At 33.5% G+C, this 26,594-nt stretch overlaps 3 protein-coding genes across 3 annotated transcripts; 1 reads left to right on the top strand and 2 right to left on the bottom strand.

The window, feature by feature from the left end:
* Positions 1 to 8,388: 8,388 nt before the first annotated feature.
* Positions 8,389 to 9,670, bottom strand: LOC141680774 (uncharacterized). Its single transcript, XM_074486900.1, has 3 exons — positions 9,200 to 9,670; positions 8,871 to 9,105; positions 8,389 to 8,780 (listed from the first exon to the last, which is right to left on the bottom strand). Exons 1-3 carry the CDS (start codon positions 9,668 to 9,670, stop codon positions 8,389 to 8,391), a joined length of 1,098 nt encoding a protein of 365 aa, XP_074343001.1.
* A 239-nt stretch (positions 9,671 to 9,909) lies between these two features.
* Positions 9,910 to 10,909, bottom strand: LOC141680773 (uncharacterized). The gene is made up of 2 exons (XM_074486899.1): positions 10,571 to 10,909; positions 9,910 to 10,488 (listed from the first exon to the last, which is right to left on the bottom strand). The coding sequence occupies exons 1-2, from the start codon at positions 10,907 to 10,909 to the stop codon at positions 9,910 to 9,912; spliced, it is 918 nt and encodes a 305-aa protein (XP_074343000.1).
* Positions 10,910 to 22,121: 11,212 nt separating this feature from the next.
* LOC141678629 (glycosyltransferase BC10) lies at positions 22,122 to 24,042 on the top strand. The gene is made up of 2 exons (XM_074484976.1): positions 22,122 to 22,688; positions 23,324 to 24,042. Exons 1-2 carry the CDS (start codon positions 22,149 to 22,151, stop codon positions 23,966 to 23,968), a joined length of 1,185 nt encoding a protein of 394 aa, XP_074341077.1. The 5' UTR covers positions 22,122 to 22,148; the 3' UTR covers positions 23,969 to 24,042.
* The last annotated feature ends 2,552 nt before the right edge of the window (positions 24,043 to 26,594 follow it).

Below are 26,594 nucleotides of genomic sequence, written 5' to 3'. Positions count from 1 at the left end.
TGCGAGATCCAATTTCCGATTGATGTTGATACTTAAATTTGCTGTTAATATCAAACGTGGTATTGATATATATGATTGATGTTGACTTCAATACTTCAGTACTGATATGTTTTGAGCATCTAAGTTAGTATTGATATCTAATTTGATATGACATCAAAATGAGTATTGATATCATGATTGAGATTTTGAATAAAATGGATATAAAGTTTATAATTCAGTCCATAGTCATTGTCTCATATTATTGTTTACGATATTTCCGTAAACACTGTTTTACGAGTTTTATTCTCGTCAAGTTAGATGTTGAATACAACACGGAGGGGAGGTGAATGTGTTCTGGATATTTTTAACTCTTTTTACAACTATTTGGAATGGTGAACAAAGCTGTCTAATTTATAGAGATATTATGTTTAACAGAATAAACAAAACATGCACAATAAACACAGTATTTTCAAAACTCACTTAATTTATATTAAAAGTAAGTATGTGTTGCTACAATCCTGGGTTCTTTGTAAGTAGAGAACTCAGTTTCTTTCTTGAGAGAGTTACAAGAAAATCTAGATCTGTTTGTTACAACTTAAAACAAAGGACCAGTGTTTACTTTATAGATTAGTAAACACAGTTTTACACAATATACAATAGGATGTACTAAACCCTACTTTAAGTTATCTCTAAAGCTTTCCATTTCTGGCTTAGTGAATCTTTGCAAATCGTGTAGGTTTGTGACTTTCCATTATCATTTAATCTTGGCCCTTGATCTTGCACTCTTCAAGCTGCTTTTGTAGACTTTTCAATCTAAGAGATTAGATCGTTTGTTGATTGATTAATCTTGAATATTTAACTTATTTACATTATGTACTTGAGGTTCATATTGAGATCTCCAGTTTGTTGTATAGAGAACTGACATATCGATAAGTATAATTGCTTATCGAGATCTCTTAGTTCTCTATTAGTGTCTTTGACTAGTCGAGGTCTCTGAGTTCGCTATAAGTGAACTTGGCTTGTCGAGCTCTCCAAAACTCTGCATGTAGAAATGACTTGTTGATATCTTTGAGATCTCTATAGGCATTTTGACTTGTCGTTATCTCTGAGATCTCTAATGAGAAAATTGACTTGTCGATATCTCCAATCTTCATATCTTCATTTTGACTTGTCGATATATCTGAGATCTCTAATGAGAGAACTGACTTGTCGAAATCTCCAATCTTCATATCTTCATTTTGACTTGTCAATATCTCTGGGACTTCTCTATAAGACAATTTGGACTTCTCGATAAGTCATTCTGGAGTTCTCGAATGACTTCTCTGTATGACTTGATCTGTGACTTGTAAAAATCTTGACTTAGAATATTTTTCCTAAAACAGATTTATTCAACTCCAAGCTTCTTTACCTTTCCTATGAAGCATGATCTTGTTGATCTTCTTCCAGATTTTATTCTTAGCCTTGAGACTGTTTACAAAAAAATACTCCAGTCCAATCTTTAACATTTTTGCAGACTCAAATAATACAATTCAAAATACAGATTTAGACTGCATACAACTAAATCTTAGGGTTGTCAATATGACTTAGTCTTGTTATATTACAGGCATGTCCTGCACAACAATCTCCCCCAATTTGTGAGAAGATTGCTTATCACAAATTCATTCATGGTAATAAGATTAACCCCAAGTTACAATGAACAATAAAAGATTACATAAAATTGTCAGAATATAAATACAGCTTTTATAAATTGAGAGATTGCATGAGTTTGATAAATACAGTCATTACATGAAATTCTCATAGCCTAGCTCCTTTCTAATAAGGTCTTTAAGATTTACTAGCACTTGAAGTCTTCAAAGATTTCAGTCCCTCTTAGAGCTTCTACAAGCTTGAGCCAATCATCCAATGAATAACCATTTAAGTAACCAACTCTAAATCGTGAGAATCTACCAACCTTAATGTTCAAAAAGTGTCCATCCTTAGAAATTCTGCTCATCCCCTTTGTCTTGAGCTCATTTGAACTTTGCTAAAATATGACAATTTCTGCTGCATACTTCCTATCCCCTTCTTCCTTTTCAGCCTTTGCGTTTGCTCTTCTTTCATCTCTTACTTTCAACCATACACACAACATAGCCCTCCATGCTCTTGTATTAGTGTCCTTCCCCTTCATCAAGCTAATCACCCTTTTGATTTCTGTGGTTGAGAATGTGTCCATTAAATCCCTGACAAGTAAAGTGTAGGAACCATCTTGATAATAAATTATGACTTCCCTCAATAATACAACCCAAACTTTGACCATTTTTTCAGCTAATTGTTGAAAGTAGTCATCATCTATGATGCACCAATTTAGTGGCAGAAAATCAATTTGATCAAAACAATTCCAGATAGCCCTTTCTTCAACTTGCAGCTTCTTTGGTTTTCTCCCAACATATTTAAAATGAGTTTTGATAGGTGGCTTAAATGAAGGTAGGTTTGAGATTTTCTTTATAGTGATTGGCTGGAGGTGATTGGTATTTTAAGTAGAGTGTTTGCAGTTTGTTTATACAGAAGTTTAGGCTTAGAGTTTAAAGGTGATTGAATGTTTGAGTGTTTAGGTTTAGGGGTTTGATTGGTTTGAGTTTGGATTTGGACACTTTTCTTTTTAGAATCGCCTTCTCCCTCCTTCCTGTTTCTTTTCCCATCTCCCTTCTTGTCATCTTGACCTCTCATCTTTTCATACACCTTGCTTCCATCTGCCTTAGCGGATTGACTTGGATTTGAGTCAGAAGGTTTTTGATCATCTTTCTTCTGCTCATCATCATCCAAATCATCCTTAGTGTTGATTTTTGTTTGAGGCAGCATTAAGCATTTCTTAAGTATCTCTCAAGAATCTTTATCATCTCAATGTCCTCAACTGTCTTGTTCTTCTTAGTCTTCAAACTAGTCTCAATGATCATCATCAGCTTCTTATTTGCCATGACACATTGCTTTGGAATTTGGAAATGTTTGGTGGTTGGACAGATGTATGTCAATCGATAAGTTTCAAGTACATGGATTATCTCGAATGAGTGAGAATAATCCTACTGAACGATATCTCGAATAATGCCAAAACATAAATAGATTTAAAGGGGTTCAATAGGGATAAAAAGAAAGAATAATTGTTTGATTCATAACTCATAAGTCTTGAAGGGATACAATGAATTGATAAAAGATACAATTCAATTTGGAAAAAACTTAAATAATCGATCCGACTGATGAATCAATATGAATTTAGGGATGATTTAGACGAATAGAGAAATTTATATTCATCTGATAGGAATTAAAGTAACTGTCCTGAATGATAGGGACAGTCAGGAACATAAATACAAGTATTATTTATTACAAAGAGGATTCAACAATGGGTCTTAATTAGGAAATTTTATCGCGAGAAAATAATCACGAATGAGGTGTCCAAATTAAATTCATAATATTCACCATCAACAAACCAAACATACATAAGTCAAAAATAGGATGGGAGCAGAGAGAACTTGCCTGAACTTGCCTGGTTTCCGGTATTCAGCGCACTAGCAGTGAGATTTGACCTTCTCAATTTCTCGGAAATTTCTAAAATAATAGATCACACCCAAATATTTTAGTATAACTATTTTCTAAACTAATAAACTCTGATCAAAATATTCATTAACTATTGGAGAATTTATTCGGCTCTTGGGAGTAACTCAATTAATCATTTAAATAATTTAATGTTACTTGTCCTCAAATTATATTTGATGAAAATACTTTTTTCTTTTTAAGTGAAGACAATATCCCAAATTATATGATGTTATTTATTTATAAATACAATTTTCGATTTAGTATGATACTACATCGCATGCCTAAAATATTTATTTAACAATCAAAAAAAGAAAATTTACGCACGACTCGTAAAAGAACTCCTTTCCGATAACACAATTTTCTACGTTAATAATTATTCACCCAAAATATTTTAGTGATAATAAAGAATATCGTTATTGCTTTGTATTTATTGATCATTCGATAAATATTATGTCTATTTTCACTAGATTACCCAAGTTCGGATTAAAAATCCATTCCATATTATTTTTAATCTTCTTTTCCTGCTTACACCTTACTTATTTAATTATGCTCATTCCAAGATATAATAAATTATTTGCGTAATTCATTTTACCAGCAATTTGATACTCTCTCATCACTGCCCATTAAATAAATTTTCAAGAATACTCAATTCCACCATTCCTTTTTTATATATATAAACTCTCATTTCCATTTTCTTATTTATTTATAATCTTATTTATATTTCCTATTTATTTAATCATTTCCTCTTTTTATTAACAAAACAACTTATTATTAATTAAAAGATTAAAATACCCTTCCTCCCTTCCTTCTTCCTCCCCTGTCTTCCCCCAGCCCTTCACCGGAGTTCATGGCGGCCACCGGCGGCAGCCACCGTCCGGTGGTGTTCCGGCCAAACTCCGGTGAATCCCTTTAGTCACTTTTCTTCCCGATTTCCATTCCCCATCCCCCGATCTACACTTCTGCCTAGTTAGTTTTTCCAAAATTATTCCCAACTTTATTTTCCGGTTAAACACAATTTTCTGACGATCTCTCTCTCTCTCTTCTCTCCCTCTCTTTCTCTCCTTTGTCTCTCTCTCTCTCTGCACCATCGCCAGTGGTGGCTTCACCTCCAACACAAAACACACACACACTGGACACAAACACACACACGCAACGCTTAACACACACACACACACACACCAACACAAAACATAAACACCACACACCTCCTCCTCGATTTTCCGGCAAAAACCGCCGCCACCGCCTGAGCCACCATCGTTGTTGCGGTGGTTTTGTATACCCCAATCTATAAACAGCAATCCATCCCACCCCCCCCCCCCCCCCCCCCAAATTACTCCTTACTCATCTCCTGCATCAAAATCTCCCATCAATTATCTAATTTCAAAATCCCCAAATTTTTGTATAAATCATAATTTCAACAATGGGCCTAACCCATTTGTGGCCCATGAACCAAAATAAAATCCCAGAAGAATTTTTTTTAATCACTATTTCGATTAAGTAACCATCGTTTATGTACGGATTAATCGGGTTTATCTCATTATCGAATATTAATCATATCGAATCAATAATAATCTAACAATTAATCACCAAAATCACAAACATTGACTTGAAAACAATTTAAGGAATTAAATACTTGCTAATAAAAAGGACGATCATAAAAAAATATCACCTCACTAATTTTAGAGAAATTGATTAATATCCAAATTTATGCTTCCTTTGATACTCCATCTTAACAATCTAATTTTCCACCAAAATCCACTTGTACCTTGTCCTTGCACCCAATTTACTAATTGATTATTCTCTCACAACTCTCCTTTATATATTTATAAATGTATATAATTATTTATAGTTCTTGATGCTAATGATTCTATTGGATGGAAGTTTGGGAGTGAAAGAGGGATTATATAGGAGATAGTATTAATTTAATTAATCAACTAACTAAGATTAATTTTTGATAAAGAAAATAATTTGGAAACTTCTAGTCTCCTCCAGATTAACTAGATTTTATTATATTTCTAAAATTATGAAAATAAATCTAATATTTATTCGTCTCTGCTTACAGGAACAAAAATTTAAAATTATTTATATCTTTTAATGATACCCTTTTTGATAAGAAAAAATAAATAATAATTAAAAAATGTTTAGTTCGAAAAAAAAGAAAAATTTAAATAAAATCTTCTTGTTGGAAAATAATAATTATATTAATATTTATTTGAGAATAATGAAAACATACATTAAGCAATGGGGAATATTTTTAAATGTCTCGCTAACGCATAATTGAATAAATTAAATTAAATAAAATAATTATGACTTAAATTAATGTTAGTGTAATTGGGGAAAATATAAATAATCTGAATATTGTGTACTAATTAATAATACTCTCAATTTAGATTTTCGAAGGTATACACATTGAAACTAAATATATTTAAAAGATAATATCTATCATTATTTTAGCGATACATTTTTCTGTGGCACTTAATACATAAATACGCTATCAACTAATCGACGCGTGCATTTGAAGTTTGCATGATAATAATTTAATAACAACTAATTTAATCTACACACTCACTTCTTAATCACGATAAGATAATTACTTACTTAAAATTTCCGCGGGCGTTACAATTTTCTCTGGATAATTATATAATTTTACTGTTTATTTGTGTTTATCTATACAAAATAAAGTACTATAAGGGCTATTTATATTTACGGAATATTAATACCCCGTTGGATCATATCGAATATAAAAATAGAATACTTAATAGCTAAGTATTAATAAAACTGATCTAATTCAGTATCGGTTTTAAGATAAACATCAAAACCGGGCCTTTAAATAAAGTTTTGGGGTTCCGAACGTACTACGAGAATAATATAATATTTTAATCAAAATATTCTGTATATCGAAAATATCTAGTTTACCGATTTACCGGAACGATTAAATAATATCATAAAATTTATACCGGGAATCGTATAGGTAAATCCGTACTCCGGATCGAAAAGTCAAAACACGGAAAATGCTCGAAATAATCAAATTATGCTAGAAATGAGTTTTCCCGTAACTTCCAGGTAGCAAAATCGTAAAAACCGCTGAAGTTGGACGGTTCCCGAATAATCAAAATAATTAAAAATTAAATCAAAAAATATTTAATTAAATCTATAAATCAATTATAAAATCATATAATGACATATAAATTACTAGAAAAATATGAGAATAATCTATACCTCATTCTCGATATATAAAAATTAAAATTCAAGAATTTTATCACATACAAACAGCCAATACATATATCAATTAACACATAATTCACCAAAATTTATATAATATTCACATAATATTCATTTATTGACAAAAATAATTACACGATATATCCCGGAAATTACAACTTGGGCCAACCTTTCTCCTTAAACCTAATAGCAGAGATTTATTTCCAGTTATATGTCTTGAACATCCACTATCCAAGACTAAAGAGTTCTTCCTGTTACCCTGCAATAGGATAAGCCATTAATTAGTTGATTAGGTTAATTTTGATATTAAAATTATATAAAAACTCCACCATCTTAGTGTTATGGGGTATTGAGATGGTCTTACGTTCTATTCATCGTGAGTTTGTGATGCTGATGGGTTGCGAGTAGACCGGTCAATTTTGGTACACGACACGTGAACACGATACGAAAATGACACGAATAATTAGTGTTTGGATTCGAAAATTTGGTACACTAAAGTACACGAATACGAAAAAACATAAATATAATCAGTGTCGGGTTTGGTTTCCGAAATAGGTACACGACACGTAATGGGGAATAAATAAATAAATAATTTTTTAAAAATATTTAAAATTATAATATAATTTATATATCTAATTCTAATACTAAATAAAAAATATGAATATTTGATTTCTATAGTTTATGTATTCGGAATTTAGTTGTTTACTATACTGGACAATTTAATTATCTGGTGCATTTTCTATCAAATAATTTTGTTCGTATATAATTAGTGTATTTCTGTGTACCAAACGGGTAGACACGAATTTATTAGTTCCGGTTTAGTGTCAATCAAATGATACACGAAAATAAATTTAAATCGGGTTCTGGTTTAAGATTTTGACACGAAAACACGAAAATATACGGAACGAATATATACGTATACGACCCATTGCCAAGTTATAGTATACGTGGAACTAAACCTCCGGACCAACCTATAAACCCCTATTCTAAATACAGTTATCATATTCAAATGATTAGGCAATATAATTAGTACTTTCGAAGTCGTCTGAATTAACACCCTAGTTTGTTGGTTGCACCATAATCATGTGATTTTGATGCATCCACGTATCCCAAATCTCTGTCATTTTCTATATCTCTGTACTAAATCATCCTCAAACCCGATTAAACCGCTTCCTTCTTTTAAAAGTGAAAAAAATTATATATCTACAGTAACAGCTAGCTTCTGACACAAGGTTTTTACCCAACAACTATACCCTGGATCAAATCATTTGAGCCGTCGATTCAACTCTGTACTATTCCATCTTAGGGGTCATTTGGCAAATCTGAATATCATATTTCTGAATGAATAATATTTCTGAATAATCTGAAGGAATCAAAAATCTGAATTCTGAATGAATAATATTGTTTGGTAAAAACATTTATCTTATCTGGATGCCATTTAGTTCAAAAAAACATTACATCTAATTTAAACAAATTTTAACGGACAAAAATATAAAATTATAATAAGTAGTCATCATGTCATAACAAAACAGAAGTGGAGTACAAAGTTTATGAGCCCGGTGAAAGTTTTAAAGCAATTTCATCACGTAATCTACTCATAAATTGTATTCCTTGTGAAGTTCATTGTGATTCATCTTCTGCCTCTTCTACCATTTCTTCATTTTCTTCTTCATCACTGTCACTCGAGACATTGTTGTCACATTGATCAAATAATTCATCTTCTAGTTTTTGCAACCTTATAAAATTATGTACTGCAAAACATGCAATGACGATATCTCTTTGCGTCGAAAACGTGTAAGGAGGCATTTGCTTTAATATAGGAAATCGTGCTTTCAAAACACCATATGCACGCTCTATAACATTTCTCAATTGTGCATGAGCATGATTAAATTTTTCCTCCTTAGTCAAAGCACGCCGTCCCTGGAAATCAGCTTGCCAATAACTTGTATTTTTATATGGAGTTAGAAAACCACGAGTGTTTGCATATGCAACATCACAAAGATAATATTTATCTGCAATTGATATAATAATATATATTGATTTTATTAATATGAAATACTTATTAAAAAAATAGATTGTAAAGCATATAAAAAAATACATACTTAGGGGTGGTAGGGGAAAACCGGAATCAGTATCAGCTACAACTTCTGTTAATATTCTTGAATCATGTGCAACCCCTTCCCATCCGGCCCAAACAAATGTGAATATCATATTGAAATCACATATTCCTAGTACATTTTGATAGCATTCACCCCTTTCTCGTCCTCTATAGTGAGCTTGTTGACTAGGTGGAACAATTGCATGAATAAGGGTTCCATCTAATGCACCAATTGCCCCCTGTAATATAAGGATATATGTATGTTTTATTACTACCTTGATATATTATATTTACTTTGTAATAAAATAAGTTAAATGACATTTAATTACTTACTGAAAATATTTTTAGTAGCTTTTTCTGTCTTTTTGATCTACTGGTATTTTGGTCATATGGCGTAGGGACTATGACTTCTTTGGCAAACTCCATCATTCCATTCAACACCTCATGAAAATACCTGTGAAGTGTTTCTGTGGAGTGTTGAAATCTGTTTTTCACCTTTATAAAGCGATCATTATGGCTTATAACATGCAAAAAAATAGCAATTTTCTCTTCAATAGTTGCATTTCGACTATCTTCAACCCAACTTCGATGCTTAAAGAGGTCACAAAGTTGTATATATGCAACACGAGAGAGTCGCATCATTTCTTGACATTGTGTATTTGAACCATTTAACAACTCACGTGTATATGCATGTCCACCCAAAGCTGAAGTATTATCTTTTAACCTTGGTATATTCCTCGAGCGAATTTTTTTCAAATAATAATACACAAGCATGACACATAAAAGTTGATCCATAGTCTCCATATTCAACCTACAGAAAACAATAGTGAATGATTAAAAAATGTAAATTGAATTTCATTGCACCGAAAACCATATCAATGTTCACTACAAGAAATTTAACTAAAATATAAAATTACTGAATTCATAGTCCTAGCTACAATGTTCACCGCAAGAATAAAATAAATCACAAAATACAAACAACTTTAACATTCGAGTTTGAAACCTAATTTAGAAATAGTTCACTCGATAACCAACAAAAAAAACTAAACTTTAAATCCTAATTTAGATGAAACCATCTTAACCCAAGGTTCTATTTCATCTTCCTCAAGGAGCATCCATTGTGTCCTATAAGTTGCACTTTCACAGAAGATACCAAGGGCCATCTGGCATAATGGATTAGTTGATTCCCAACCAATTTTGTTTAATTTTTCTTTGCACTCCTGAAGAGACGGTCCACTATTATTTTGAATCATAAGGTCTAGTGCACTGGCCATTTTATCTTCAAGCTGTGAACTTTTGGATGGTTTTGATAAGCTTTTAGCTTTTTTCTTTGGTCTTTCTCCTTCATCTTGTGTATCTAAGACATTTGACTGTGTGGTACCTTGAAATGTTGAATTAGAGTTCAAGTGTGTGCCCGAAAATTGTGAATTAGCCTGTGACTGACTATGGATATCATCGCCACCAAGAATCTCCAAGTCATCATTTAAATCAGTACTCCTATTCTTCTTAGAGCTAGGCCCCCATCCACTAACACCGGTAGCAGCAGCGCCATCAAAAAGGCTTCTGCAAAGATCTGGAAAAATCAATGGTGTGGTTCTTAAAGTAGCTACATGTTTATTAGCCTGCATAATAAACACACTCAATTTAGAATAATATTTAGAGACTGACCTAATACTAAGTAATAATTTTATTGAAGAGTGAAACATGAATATGTTGTATCCATTCTTGCTCAGTGAAGTTAAAAGTGTTATTCGTGGGATCATAGTGATTCCCAGTTTTAGCTTTCAAGCCGCACCAAGCAGCATATATATTCCTCAAGTAATCGTATCGATTTCTCATTTGTCTTTGATCAACATTAAAGTTGTGCGTTTTCTTAAGAACTTCTCCCACGTTATCCCAGGAATAATGTTTCAAACTGCTACCTTGGCTACCACATGCTGTAATCTCATGAATGCAAGCCTCAATAAAAGTTTTGGTTAAATTATCGTCCTTCCAATATGTTCTTAAGGTTTTTTGACTTGCATTTTCACTTGCTTGATCCATAACTACATGAAAGTAATACGAGAATAAAGATAAGGTACACACACACTTCAGATAATCAAGAATATTTGAAGGTTGATGCAGCATATTAAGTGCAAGAAGAGAGGCATGGACAACAGCATATTTGAAGGTTGCTATATATGATGCATTTTACATGCCTACCATGAAATATCCAATCTCTGATTACCTTACCACTCAGTTTATAAAGGAATAATAGGAAAAATTGGCCACAGCTAATTCTGAAGTTGGAACTTGGATGACAACATAAAAACAGAAATGACAACCATCATGAGACCCCTTTGTTGAATAATAATCGCTTGTCTATAGTGTAGGAAACCTAAATTTATATTCTAGCTCAAAGGACATTTTCAGTAAAAAAGATAAATACTTGTCTAGTAGTCGAACAAGTCCCACTAACTACATCAAGCACAGTTAAAAAACTAAAAATCTAATTACTCTTGCACCCCCAACTTGTTAAGAGTGTGTGTGTGTGGGGAGAGCATTATAATTATAACTTTAAAATTAACAATAACAACACATCTAAACAAACTATATGGCATATTATTTCCTACAACAAGTTATAAACAAAATGTATGAAAGTAAGTAACACTTGTTCAGCAACCAACACACTATTAATAAAGTCAAATCATTAAGTTATAAACTTTTTCTTTGACTAGTTATTAATAAAATGTATTAATGATTTGTTTGGGGTAAATGAAATAGTTAAAAAATTGTATGATTATAGTAATGATAGAATTAAGTCTTTTCCACGCCTAGCTAATGCGCCAAAAGCAGTCTTTAAGTATACGGAGACCCTTGCTTCCATAAAAGGGTTTAAACCTAGTGCATTATTTCGGTCCAAGTACTATCCTCAAGTGCAGTATATGTAAATCTTTATGGTTGCTGTGTAAGGATACTTGAAAACTGTTGATAGCATGGTTCGTTAGGCATTTGGTGAAGTTTCTTTAATTAGTCCTAAACGTTTCAGTATGATGTTCTGTTACCTACATTCTCATGTATAAGGTTCTTTAGTTGTTTGCAGTTCTGGTTTCTTTTCTTTTCTTTATGCAAAGTGTTTACAGCAAACTTGGTTTAGTCCTGAAGATTTAACAAAAATAAACCCAATATTCGCAAGGAAACTACAAAATTTTATTCTTTAAATCATGTTCATTTAACAACACTTTACGACTTATCTGATATTATGTTTTTAAAGTTCAGATTCAGGGCAGTGTTTGTAACAACTCTTTCAATCAATAGTGTAACAACAAACAACATCTACGGAACTAGTCAAAGAAACTTAATGTTACAAACATCAAATCATATATTACAGACCAGACTAGCAACCAATGTTTCCTTATAATATGTGTTAAATGTCGTAAACTGCTTATGCATTCAAAGTAGTTGACCAATCTAGAAGTAGAAGCCCAAATAATTTTTCTTCTACTGAAACATAGAAGGAACACAATGATCTGTGGCAAAGCAATTGAAAAGGATTTAGCTACTTGCAAGAAACTAGGGATGATATTCTCTTATTAAAATATGTAAGTTTATCATACAAGCCCCACTCTAAAATTAATAGTTCACCTTTTCACCGTCTGGACAAAATTAAGGGAAAACTGAAATCAATAACATCGAGTACTAGAGTCAATCCGACCTCCAATCCACATGTAATTCTGGAACCAACTACCAAGTTTTTCCCCAAAACACAAGAACGAGAATATGAAAAGTACAAGAATTAATACATGATCAACTAATTAAACAACCCACACAAATAAAACATTCAAAACTAAAAAGATACCCAACAATTAAATAATGATAAAGAACCCAGAAAATTAATCAAGCAGATGATAAAAACTAGAAAATCAAGTAAATTTGTATAGCTAATGTACTGATTTTACCTTGTTCGGAGTGTAGAGGTGTTCTTCTTCCTCGGCCGTTGCTTTCGCGGAATAATACCTAACTAGAATTGGGTTTATGTACGTAATATGTATATATATGAATGGCTTCAGTAGTGATTTTAGTTATGAATGATTCAGGGAGAAAAATGATTCGCTCAGCTGAGGAGCAGGAGCCCAAATGGTATGAATAAATCTGAATCGGTCAGATAAAGCCCATTTAGCTGTCTTCAGTTGTAAACAAATGGGCCCTTAGTCGTTGGTTTTATCTTTAAAACCCTAGATGTTGCACAGTGCACACCACCATTGCACTGTTATTTCAGGTTTACATGATGAAGAATTTGATGTGGCTGGAGATGCTGAAGGTATTGATGGTGTAGATGATTTTACGGATTTTGAAGTTGTGGCGGGCTTGCCAACAGCTGGGGCAGAGGGGGTTGGTGTTGTCCAAGATGCAGGCGAGAAGATGGAGCTCTAAAGCAACAAAAGAGTAGTAGCACAAGCAAGCAGCTGGAAGATGATGGCTGTTTGGGTAATCCAACAGTTGTTATAAGTTATTATTATTATTAAGTTAATTAAGTTTGATAATGTAGTTTAGTGGTTAATTAAGTTGATTAACGAATTATGGTTATGGTGATAGTTTGATATGTTTAAAATGGTTTTGTTTTAGTCCTTTTTTTAATTGAGCTAGTTTATGTAAGGTGGATTTGAGTTTTATCCCTTTAATATATTTGCTGTTAAAAAAAGATGAAAATATGTTCAAACGAAAAGACCATGCACATATTAATGATCAGGAGAACACCCATTTAATCCGAGAAGTTATATTTGCAAGTAAAATGAACCAAAGTTGTTAATCAATACACCTGTAATGAGACATACTCTGTCCATCTCATTTTAGTTATCATATTTCCTTTTAGTTAAATTAATCAATTTTTGACCAAAAATTAAATATTACTCTTATATGATTTCAAAAAATTAAAAATGATATATTAAAATAGATTAAATTTACATTCCGGTGATGTAATTTTTTTATTTGTTCAATTATAAAGTATTAATAAATTTCAGTCAAATTTTAATCAATTTAACTGGGACAAAGTCAAACAACTAAAATGGGAGGAGAGAATATTTTATAGAAATTATCTTAAATTTATGGTATCATTTATATAGTTAATATAATCTAATTAAAACAGTAAAATTTTAGTCATTGTCGTTCATCGGTCTCTTTAACCACGTGATGTCTACAATTTCAAGTAATTTTTTTATTTTCGTTCGGAACTGTTGTACAAGTGAGATCAAGAATTGGAGAGATAGATTTTGAGTTTATAATTGCAGATATGCGTGTAATTTGTATATCCAACACACATTTCTTGTTGATAACTGTGATTTCTGACAGATTTTAATTAATTTGATTAACATATTCAAAAATTAGCATATTTATGATAAAAATACGTATTTTCATCTCCTAATTTGCTTAATAAGTGTTATAGTTTGATATACAAAGATTCATTTTTATTTGTTTGTGAGCATATTTAAGACTATAATTTTATAATAAATATAATATTTGAAAGAGATAAACAACATGTCTGTTGATGGAGGAATCTGGTAACAACAAAGTTTGAGGTTTCTCGCCGGAATCAATATATGTGACGGTGGTTCTTCGCCAGAAAAGTGAGCGGAGTGTGGTGGTTGTGATAAATTGAGGGCTGAGATTGAATAGGGTTAGTGGAGGCTCCTTTTTAACTCTCAACTTCCAACCCCTCTCAATGTGCCTACGTACCCTTTATATAAGGATCAAGCCTGACGTAGTTCTTGGGGAACAAGAAACCTAATGGGCTTAGACTTCTCATTCCTAGGCCCGGTAGAAGTCCCTCCAGAATTCATCTCCCGCTAGCTTTAGGGATGTCCAACTATGAGGCCCAACCGCGAAGGCCCAAGGCTCGTCCTTAATCGTAGGATTTCATAGATAGTGAATCTCCCTGCGCAAGGATAACACTCCACTACAGCTATCTCCCTTGATTTACGAACGCAGGTATAGCCACGGTTCACCCTAAATGCCAGACGCGTTCCTGTCCCCGGAATGAGGATAACCCACCAGATAACAGGACAGGTGTAATATCTGGGATATATCGAATAATTAATTTTACTAATAAATAAATATTATGTATGTTCAGTATTTATTCTGTGAATTATTTGTTAAGTGGTATATGTGTTTGGATGTTTAAAAATAATATAAATTGAGTATTTTAATTTTTATATGTCCAAAATAAAATATAGATAATTGTCATATCTTTCTATTTATTTCTATGATGATTTATGATTTTATAGAAAATTTATGAATTTTATAAATTCTTTTTCCGAGTATTTATAAACTATTTTATATAATCGGGAAACAGCCGACTTCACCCGTTTTACGTTTTTATAACCCGAAACTCTTCCGAGAACTCCTTCCTAACCTAATCGCAATATTCCCAGCATTTTCCATGTTTCGACTTTTTCGATCCGGCGTACGGTTTGTCCTGTGCGGGTCCCGGCGCAATATTTTCGATACAAAATTTGTTTCGGTAATCGATAAAACTCGTATTTTTGATAAACGAGATCTTTTTATTAAACTATTATAATTATCACCTTGTAATACATGTAACCAGACGCTGAGACCAAGACCGCAGTACAAATTGTACAGATTTAGATAATTATCCCGAAAACGGTACCGTTTGGATCTGTTTTTATAAATAAACGTACTATTTTATATCTGGAATGATCCAACGGGATACTAATTTTTCGTAAGTATAAATAGCCTTTACCGTAATTATTTCCGTACCGAAAATCATTTGCAAACCAGTAAAATCTTTATAAAACAGAGAAAATACTATATTCTTATTTTGTTCTTCATAATCAAACTCAAATTCGGAGGTGTTATCGATATACGATTTTGGCGTACATATACTCAAAACGAAGCTACTGAAATCTAGAATCCAAATATTTCATCCGTTTCACTGCAGATTTCAAAGGTATTTTCTGATTTAATTATTTATATTTGAATTTCTTGATAATTAAATTATGAATTTTTGTTCGAGCTATTATTTGTATGATTTGATGCTTGCATGTTGTAGAGTTTTTGATGCTGATCATATTGGTATATTATACTTCAAATTTGGAGTTTATAACATATCCAATTTGTGGTTTGATTATCGAATTATTGAATTAGGGTTTTCTTGGTTTGAATGTTTTTAATTCGATTTGGGGTTTTCCGTATCTAGGGTTATCTGTTAAATTTGATGATTGATATGTGTTCCTGATTGAATATGGAATCGTTTCGTATATAGCATAGCAACTGACGATTCCCTGAAGTTTGTAAATCGAGCTCGCCGGAGTTCTTCGCGTTTCTGGCCGGTTTTTGGCAGAAAATTCGATTGGGCAATTGTTGATGATGGATTGTTGTTTAACTGTGTTTCTGGAAGCAATTAGAGTTGTTTTGCCTCAAAGAATAGATCAAATGGAGTTGATTTGGACCCTAATTGAGGTCACCGGAATCTGGGTTCATCCGGTGTTCTTCCCAGCCCAGCAACCCGGATTCTGACCCGGTCCCTGACCCGGTTTTGATCCGATTTTTGCCTAAATAAACGCTGAAATGCTGTTTTTGCAAATTAGTCCCTGGAAGTTTCAGAAGTTTTCAAAAATAGGATTTCTATTTCAAAATTTTTTTGAATCAGATTTCTTTTATAAATTCATTTCCAAAATTGATTTTTATCATTTATTTTAATTCCAAAATTCATTTTTAATTTAAAATTAAATCTAAATTACTTAGTTAATTAATTTTAATTAATAATTAATTGATTAATTAATCAATTTAATTTAATTATTTATTAATTGATTTTAATTAATTATTTAATTGGATTTAATTATTTTTAAATGATTTAAAAATTCTGAAAAATAGTTTCGAGGTTTAAAATATTATTTTAAATTATTTTCAAGGCTCGATAATTATTATAAAATTATTTTGAAGCCAGATTTGGCCAACCGAACCCTGTTTATTGTTTCAAAAATGGTTCAACGGCCCGTTTAAATTCTGAAAAATGTTTTAAAAATCATATTAAATACCCGAATGACTATTTATGACTCGAGACCTCTTTACAAATGAAATTTCATTGATTGTTTGACGTGCTATGTGTTATATGTGACTTGTTTATGTGACTATCGGTCTATGTGATCAGTATTTACTTGTTTTTATCATAACTTTCAATCCGACTAACGGATTGAAAGATCCGTTAGAAGTGTATACCAAATAGAATCGTATGAGTTGAGTATTGATAGATACTTATGATAAGAAGAGACAAGGCGTAGGAAAGGGAAACATGTTGTCGAGGAATAAGAGATTGTGATTGGAAATTTGTGAAGTATAACAAGCTAGTACCAGGCAAGTGTTCTGAACCTTCTCGAGATATTTTGTAGATAATTGATAATCCTGTTTTATATTACAAGTGCTTTGAAGCACTGAACCCCAAACCTTGATTTCAGTTATTGATCTTTGAGTCGTAAACCTTATTCTTTCTGAACCATTGATTGTTGATTACCTAAATACAAACCACTAAGATGAAAGGAATATGTCCTAAGTCCAATCATGTATGAGGATTTAGGAATAACTTTTATGTAATCTGTTTTGATTTCATTGATATTAATAAAAGACTTGTTTTGTTTTTATTACGGGCTTTATCTATTTAAGTGTTTAAATAAGATATACCATAGTTTAGAGTAAAGCTTTTTATGGATTATGATGAGATCATAATAGTGAGACCTAAAAAGATGATAACTCTAAACTTAAATAGTTCCTGGTCGTAGGATTACTAACTGGTAATTAATAATCCGCAAAGATCGGTACATACTATGCTTGCTTCATTATGAAGGATGTCTGTTCTCATAGACATTTGTGTGGTGACACTATAGCTAGTATGTAGGTGTTTATTATGGAATAAGTTCACTGAACATGACTCGCACAGCTGAACAACTGATGGAGTTCACTCACGTGTCAGCAGTTGTTCACATAGTGATAGTTGTACAAGTATCCTTAGACTTGAGGTCATCATAGTCATCTTGTGTACACTGAACTATGCTTTGGTTTAGTTCTTAGTCTCCAGGGACAATTATTAGGGCTCTTCTGGGTATAGGAATTTGTACACGAAGATAGTGTATGATCAATAAAGGATCTACCCCTTCCAGTGAAGGAAGCGAATGTTCAAGGCTGATCCACTTATGCTAGTTCAGGAATCTCTGGCCAGAGTGAATGAAATTAGAAAGGAGTTTCTAATTTGCATAGAACTACGCATAGTAAATGGTAAGCAAGTGATTGAATTAGATAGGCTTGACACGAGATCCATGCCTTGTATTTATTCGGGACATTGTAGGGTAGAAGGAGTTTATTGTACGGTAACTATTCACTGACAGGTTCTTGGTATTCTAAGCAGTGAATTCATATTATCCGGATAGTCGCGATATGTTGAGAAGCATCACTCACGATGTAGAATAAATGTGATTAATTAATTAATCATATTTAATAAATTAGAGAATTTATATAAATAATGATAAAATAGTTTTATTATTATTTATTTCTACTACCGGCTTAATATTGAACCTACAGGGTCACTTAAAAAGAGAATGATTTAATGGTGGAGGAATTAATTAATAATGGCTAATAATTATTTATTTATGAAATAAATAATTAATTGGAAAATTTAATAATTGATTAAATGAGATTTAATTGATTATAAATTAATTAAGAAAAGTTCTTAATATTATTAATTAAGGATTTAATTTTTGGAAATTAAATCAAGAGAGAGAATTATTTCTAAAGTGTTTAGAAAAAGGATTAATAATTAAAAGGTGTTTTAATTATTAATGAGAATAATAAATGGGATAATAATATTATTTATGGGAAAATTTCAGCTGAAAATTTTGCCTATAAATACACTTTTATAGACGCTATTTTATTCTAACCCCATTAGAACCCGAAAACCCAAAAAGTTTGGAAAACCCAATTTTCTCCACCTCCTTCCTCCTCCTTAACATCGTTTTCTTGGTGGATACCGGTGGAGTGCTTCACACTTGAGGAGCAACTGCTAAGGATCTCTGATCGTTGTCTCCGAATTATTTTTAAAGGTTAGATTCGATCCCTCGAATTTTTATTCACGATTTATATGCTTTTATTTGGATTTTGTATGTGTAAAAGTGTTTTGCCATGCCCCCGCTGCGTTAAAAATCCAACATAAGATATGATACTACTCCACAAATACACACAAAATAAATACCAAACACTGAACCAAGATTGTTTATATACTCAAACCATTGCACCTTATGATTGAAAGATCGAATCCTTATAACCTTGAAACTTTAATTCTTTTGTTATCCAATTCTTTCACCACATGATAGCCATTCTTTGAAATTGCCATATTATTCCTTTGTGAAGATTGAAACCATCTCATTATTGAACATCCAATGTTGCTTATGATTTTATTTATTTTTTTTACATTGTTTATTATGTTATCATGATAGAATTGGATTATTTTATAAAATTGTGGACCAGATTGGTGGTCAGACCAGATTGGTGGTCAAGTTAGGCCAATGTGTGCCTTGGATCCAGTAATTAGAGCAGAGCTGTATGCCTTGCTCGGGGTTAGTATGTAACTGATCAGCAGCCTAACCTTGGTTTTTAAATGAAAATATGATATTCAATTCTAAATCATTATTCATTGTTCACTTGATACCTTAACTCTTTTCACTTGATGATCATTATTCTCAGTCTTGTCAATGTGACTTGCTGAGCTAGTTAGCTCATTTGTGCGATGTTGTTTATGTTCTTTTCTAGTTAAGAAGGAACCTGTTGGTAGCGAGGATCCCCAATCCAGTGCGAGAGCTAGGGGTCCAGGTTGATCGAGTTAAACTAGCTGACAGCTTTTGAAATAGTTTAAGTTTATGAAGTTTGTAATAATGTTTAATATTCAGTTATAAGTTTGAATAGTTGTGATTTGGGCGTTTGTAATATAACTGTGTGTGTGTGGCTTGTGTGCATACTTTTACCTGTTGCGATCCGCGGTAGTTGGTAAGTAGGGTCACTGCATATTATTATTATCTTTATTATTGTATAAGCAGGTTATAAATAAGGTGTGTGTGTGGACCCCAAACTTCTGACCCAAGTTTGGAGGGCGCCACAACAGGTGATCCCAAACTCTTGGGTGCAAAGTGCATGACGACTTCAAATTTCTCCAACGAGGACGCCCGTTGAATGCAAGAATAGAGCTCCCAAAGAACACACCAATATTAAACCATGCATCCCCAACGAGGACACCCGTTGAATACAAGAAGAGGTCTTCAATCATCAGGCATACCCCTGAAGGCCTTCAAACTTTTCACGGACAGCCTCCTCCTTGAGCGACTCAATGAGTGAATTCTTCAAAGAGTACCTACAACAAATATGTTAGTGAAAACAATCTCCATTACTCTTTCCATGTTTGCCTTGTCCTGAGGTTGTTCTTGTTTTCCTTGTCCCAGGTTAGGACAAGCTCAATGCATCATCCTGAGCGAGGACAAGCCCTTTTGCCTTGTCTTGAGCGAGGACAAGTCCGCTGCGTCGTCCTGAGCGAGGACAAGCCCGGAGCGAGGAAAAACCCTTTGTCTTGTCTTGGGCGAGGACAAGCTCGGAGCGAGGACATGCCCAGAGCGAGATCAAGCCCGGAGCGAGAACAAGCCCTATGCCTTGTCCTGAGCGAGGACAAGCCTTTTTCCTTGTCCTGAGCGAGGACAAGTATAGAGCGAGGAGAAACACAAAGGGAGGACAAGTCCTTTGCCTTGTCCTGAGCGAGTACAAGCCCGGAGCGAGGACAAGCCCGGAGCGGGGACAAGCCCGGAGCGAGGACAAACCCTTTGCCTTGTCCTGGGCGAGGACAAGCCCGGAGCGAGTACAAGCCCTTTGTCTTGTCCTGAGCGAGGACAAGCATAAAGAAGTACAAACCCGGAGCGAGTACAAACCCGGAGCGAGGAAAAGCACTTTGTCTTGTCCTGATCAAGGACAAGCCCGGAGCGAGGACAAACCTTTGCCTTGTTCTGATCGAGGACAAGCCCTTTGCCTTGTCCTGAGCGAGGATAAACCCGGGGCGAGGACAAGCCCTTTGCCTTGTCCTGAGCGAGTACAAGCCCTTTGCTTTTTCTGAGAGAGGACAAGCCCTTTGTCTTGTCCTGAGCGAGGATAAGCCCGGAGCGAGGACAAGCCCGGAGCGAGGACAAGCCCGGAGCGAGGACAAGCTCGGAGCGAGGACAAGCTCTTTTCCTTGTCCTGAGCGAGAACAAGCCCAGAGCGAGGATAAGTCTGTTGATCCACACAAGCCATGTAGTGCATTCCACCTGTCTAGGGCGCGTCCTACCCCTATGACGCGTCCAATTATGTTGTTTTGTAGCTTAAACCCAAACATAGTCCATATCTTGTATTTCATTAAATGATGGCGCGTCTCTCATGTCTTGCGGCCTAAAATCTAATCATTCATCCTTTTGCCCCAAGGTGATTCCAATTGACCCGTTCTTGGTGCAAAATGATTCATTACCAAATTTTGGCTATAACAATGTCCAAAAACTAAAAGCTCGACCCGAAGACAAATGTTTAATATTTTTGTATTAATAATATAATTTAAGTATATTAATATGTATGTATTCATATTTAACTGAAACTGTTATAAATTAATGATGCTTAAATATAAATTAATATATTATTATCTTAGTAACAAAAAATACATGAAAAGTAATTATAATAAGGGAGTAATGGATATATATTAATAAGGGAGTAATAAATATAGAAGTGTTATTGAATACTAATGAGCTATCCACAATAAATGGGTACATTTAACTATAAATTTAATACTATATATTAATCAGGGAAAATATAGTAATTATATTAACAAAAAAACTTAAACATAACATAAAATATTATCGTTAGTGAATGAGCCTTATCATTTAAAAATTGATCAAATACAATTATAAAAAGAAGCAACCTATAATTCTGCATCCAAACACATGATATTTTCTCAAACTCATTTCAAAGCACATGATACATACAACTGCAATTGGCATCCTACCATTTAGATTCTTTAACTTTCTTACAGCACTTCTCATGTGATTTTTTTCTTCACTTGCTTTTACATGCCATTGTGGGAAGCTTCACAAGTCAAGTGCACCAATCTTTACGCGCTACTTTGCAGCATTGTACATGTTAATGGAACTTCACATAAACGAGATAAATCTAACCTTTCAAGTATGATATCATGATAAAAAGGAAATGGATCTTAATTCATCAGGAATCTCATCAAAAAATGTATGAAAGACAACTTTCCATACGCATCAAAAGAGAGCACAATGGGGGCCTTCAAGTGGCTTCCACTGTCATTTTATGTATATCAGTTACATTTTTCGTATTTGTTCTTGCAACGTTTATTAATGATCATGTCAAAAGGTTTTCGATCTGCGACGATTTTTACATTCCCGAATCCTATCTTACTTCCACTTATCCGTCAAATCCTTACATCCTATGCAACTCATCATCGTTATCAAATACCCGTCACAGGATCACTAAACAGACGATATTAACAAAGGATCCGTGGCATTCCATGAACGATGATGAGTTGATTTGGCGCGCCTCTATGGTGCCAGTTGTAATTGATCCTCCTTTCAGTTGGACACCGAAAGTTGCCTTCATGTTCTTAACCAGAGGAAGGTTACCTCTTGCACCGCTATGGGAGAAATTTTTCAATGGACATGATGCACTTTTCTCGATATATCTTCATACATCCCCTGATTTCACTAATGAGCCCCCAGAATCATCAGTCTTCTACAAACGCAGGATCCCAGGCAAGGTTTAAACATGAACTACTCTTTTATTCTCAATATAACAATCCATAAGTACTATTACTCGAAAATACAAATATTTGGTTCTATTTTTCTGTCGAACCATCATAGGGGAAGTGAGGCAATGGACCACACTGAACTTGTAATTGCCTATACAATTTTAAGCATATGCTCATTACAGATTGTACCTAATTACAATTTTCAAGCTAACAAACACTACAAGAAAACAGGATAAAACCGACCATCAAAAGTAGAAAACGGTTGGTTTAAACAATAAAACCAACTATCAACGGACAACGATGGTCAGTTTAAGTCTAGTCGATTTTAAAAATTTGGTCGGTTTTAAAATCTGGTCGGTTTAAACCATTATAACCGACCAAATATCTTTTCCCATGCTTAATAGGTGGGTTTTAACTGTGTTACATTATCAAAACTATATCGTTTCTTTTCTTATATAACCGACCAACCCTTGTGGTCGGTTTTAATACGCCAGTTCGATGTCGATCGGTTATATGTTATCGGTTTTGTCCTGTTTTCTGTTTTCTTGTATTGAAACAAACACAAACTTCTTGGTTCGCGCCTATGCCGTACAAGACATATAAACGCATGCATATATGCTGACTAATTCTTCTTATTACTGCAGGCAGTACAATGGGGAAAACACACAATGATCGACGCAGAGAGACGACTTCTAGCAAATGCCTTACTCGACTTCACCAATGAAAGATTCGTGTTACTATCCGAAACATGCATTCCAGTATTCAACTTCACCTTCATCTACAACTACCTGATTAACTCTAACCAGAGCTTTCTTTCTTCATTTGACGATCCACGAAAAATGGGCAGAGGAAAATACAACAAGCGAATGTTTCCTGCCATTACACTATCAGATTGGCGAAAAGGCTCTCAATGGTTTGAAGCAAACAGAAAACTTGCCATTCAACTGATTTCTGATGCGACATATTACCCGATTTTTCGAACTCATTGTCAACGTCCATGCTTCATGGATGAACACTATTTTCCTACACTAGTGAACAAAGTTTGTCCGGAGTTGACAACAAACAGAACTGTGACATGGACTGATTGGAGCAGAGGAGGTTCGCACCCTGCATTGTTTGTGAGAAATCAAATTTCAGAAGAGTTTATTAATAACATAAGGTATGGATATAATTGCAGTTATAATGGTGAAGAGACCTCAACTTGTTTTCTTTTTGCCAGGAAGTTTCATCCGAACACACTGCAGCCATTGCTAAGTTTGGCTCCAACTTTGCTAGGGTTTAACACTTAGCATAGAGGTCGAATTACAAAAATGTAAGCACAAAAGTAAAGGATCCTTTCTTTTTCAATGAAATAGATTATGTATGATTTATGTCGTGAAATACTTTTTTTCTGCTAAGCATATTTTCATGTAAAGCCTTGTTGATATTGTTGTGTATAATTTTTTTTATATCATAATAGTGCTGAGAGCATATTTCCGACGATTTCTTAGTTCGTTTCCTAAATTTAATATAAAATATTGGATGCTAACAATTTAAGATATCAAAATATATTCTCATCTCCAACAATATTTCCTATATTCATTCTTTATATAATATTTTATCATAAAAATGTATCATTATTTCAAAAAGTGAGGAAAGAAAAAGTGTTTATTTCTAATATATATATGTTATATAAAATAAGAGTTAGAAGATGAAAGAGAATAACTTAAAAAAAGAAATGTAAAGAAGATCTTAGGCCTCGTTTGTTCCGATGTAACCCGACTACGTAACTTAGAGTTCCTTGGATTCGAAATGAGTTACAGTGTTTGGTTTGATGTATTTTAAATTGGGTAAGGGAACTTCAAGTTCCATGGTTTTTGTAGTTACCACAATACATGGGAAGTTAGTTATCAAGCTCAACCATGGTCATCACAAGTTACGTAGCTATTAAATATAAAAACATTAATTACTTACCAAAATTAACTATGCAACCTCTAGGTACATATCAATAAACCGAACACGTATATTTTAATTACCTTGGAACTTGTAGCTGTAACTTAGTTACCGGGAAGAGAGTAAGCAATACTATCAATGATCCAACTTCCTTAAGTGAACCAGGTGTAGGTGCAACTCCTGAGAGATTGAATCAACTTGAATCTGTACAAATGGTTTACCATACTTTTTTGAAAGAACATATCTTGTTATATTTTATGACAGATGGAAAGGTATACCATATCAGACAGAATGTTATTCCACTGAAGTATTTTGAGGAACTGGAACATATTTTATTCCTACTTCAAGTGAAAGACAGATTAACAGATAGTGCTGCAGGTTATTTAAAGTCACAAATTCAGAGACAGAAAAAGCTTTATTCTGTAAAGTCTGACAGCACATACTGTCCCAAGTACAGAGATCACAAAGGTGAAATTGTTGAAATGAAGCCTAATACTGCAAATATCAATACATATCTTAGTATTAAGGGACTTGAATTCAATCTAGAGTCTGACAAAGCTTATGTCATCAGACTAGATAAGGGGATGAGAAAAGCAAAAATCAATGATCTCAGATATGCTATCTTCCAAACTGGTGAAGATACTGCAGAGCTTACAGATGTAAAAAGGAGGATGCAGAATGAACTTGAATATGCTGAGAGAAGTTTGTTGAAGAACTATCTCAGAACAATTCCTGACATCAAAGAGATCAGAAATTGAAGCCAAGTCAAAGGTCTACAACTACTTAAATTCTGAAGTATATACAGACTGAAGCTGATATCAGACTTTAAGGATGGTAAAGCTGTAAGGACTGTAATTTGTAGTTATCTAGTCAAATTCTCATCTATTTGTACTTAATATTTTTGACATCATCAAATATCTGTTGAACTTGTATATTATGCTAATTTACAAGTTGGGGGAGATTGTTAGATATATTTGTGATGTCATGGCTAATATGATTTGTGTTTAGTTTTTCAGATCTAACTTAACAAGACAAATCAGTACTTAACTGGAAATCAATACTTATACTAAAGTCAGGACTTAAGATATCAGAACTTAAGTTATCAGAACTTAAGATATCAGAAGATATTCATCAGAAGATAATATCAGAACTTAAGAAGACTTTCAGATAAGGAAGGCGGCTGATTAAAGGGAAAGAAGATCGAGACTAAAATAAGAAGAGATATGCATGGAGAAGAATTCTATGAAGAATAGAATACTTGGAAGAAAAGATATCTGATTGATATATTTTAGGAAGCAGAATTATATTCCATATCAATTAGAACTTATCTTGTAATTGTGTACTATATAAACATAGACATAGGGTTTACACTATATGTGTTATTATTATCGAGGATATTATTCTTTGTAACCCTAGCAACTCTCGTGATAATTTGTTCATCACTGAGAGAGGACAGTTCCGTATTGTAACAGAGTTTATTGTGTTGAATAAAATCTATTTTCTGTTACTTGAGTTCTTATATTCGATTTGATTGTAGTAAACACTGTATTCAACCCCCTTCTACAGTGTGTGTGACCTATCAAGTGGTATCAGAGCAATCTGTTAACACACAAACAGTTTAAGATCCAAAAATAATCATGTTTGAAGAAGAAACTCCAACCAAGCCCACCAAAATAGAAGAAACTCCAAAAACCATAACCCATAGTCGATATGAGACTATTAGGGTTCCCATGCTGAGACCTTCTGAGTATCCCATATGGAAAGTGAGGATGACTATGTTTCTGGAAGCTACAGATCCAGAATACCTTGACAGAATTAATGAAGGACCACATAAGCCAACCAAGCTCTCTGTTGTAGTTGCAGATTAGCCAGCAAAGGTCGTACCAAAGGAGAAAAGAGAGTATACAGCTGAATATATCTCATCTATTTCTAAGGATGCAAAGGTAAGGCATTTGTTGCATAGTGCCATTGATAATGTCATGT

The sequence above is a fragment of the Apium graveolens genome, chromosome 8 (assembly GCF_009905375.1).
Source record: "Apium graveolens cultivar Ventura chromosome 8, ASM990537v1, whole genome shotgun sequence".
NCBI classification, from domain to species: Eukaryota; Viridiplantae; Streptophyta; class Magnoliopsida; order Apiales; family Apiaceae; genus Apium; species Apium graveolens.
This window is presented reverse-complemented; position numbering and strand designations above follow the sequence as displayed.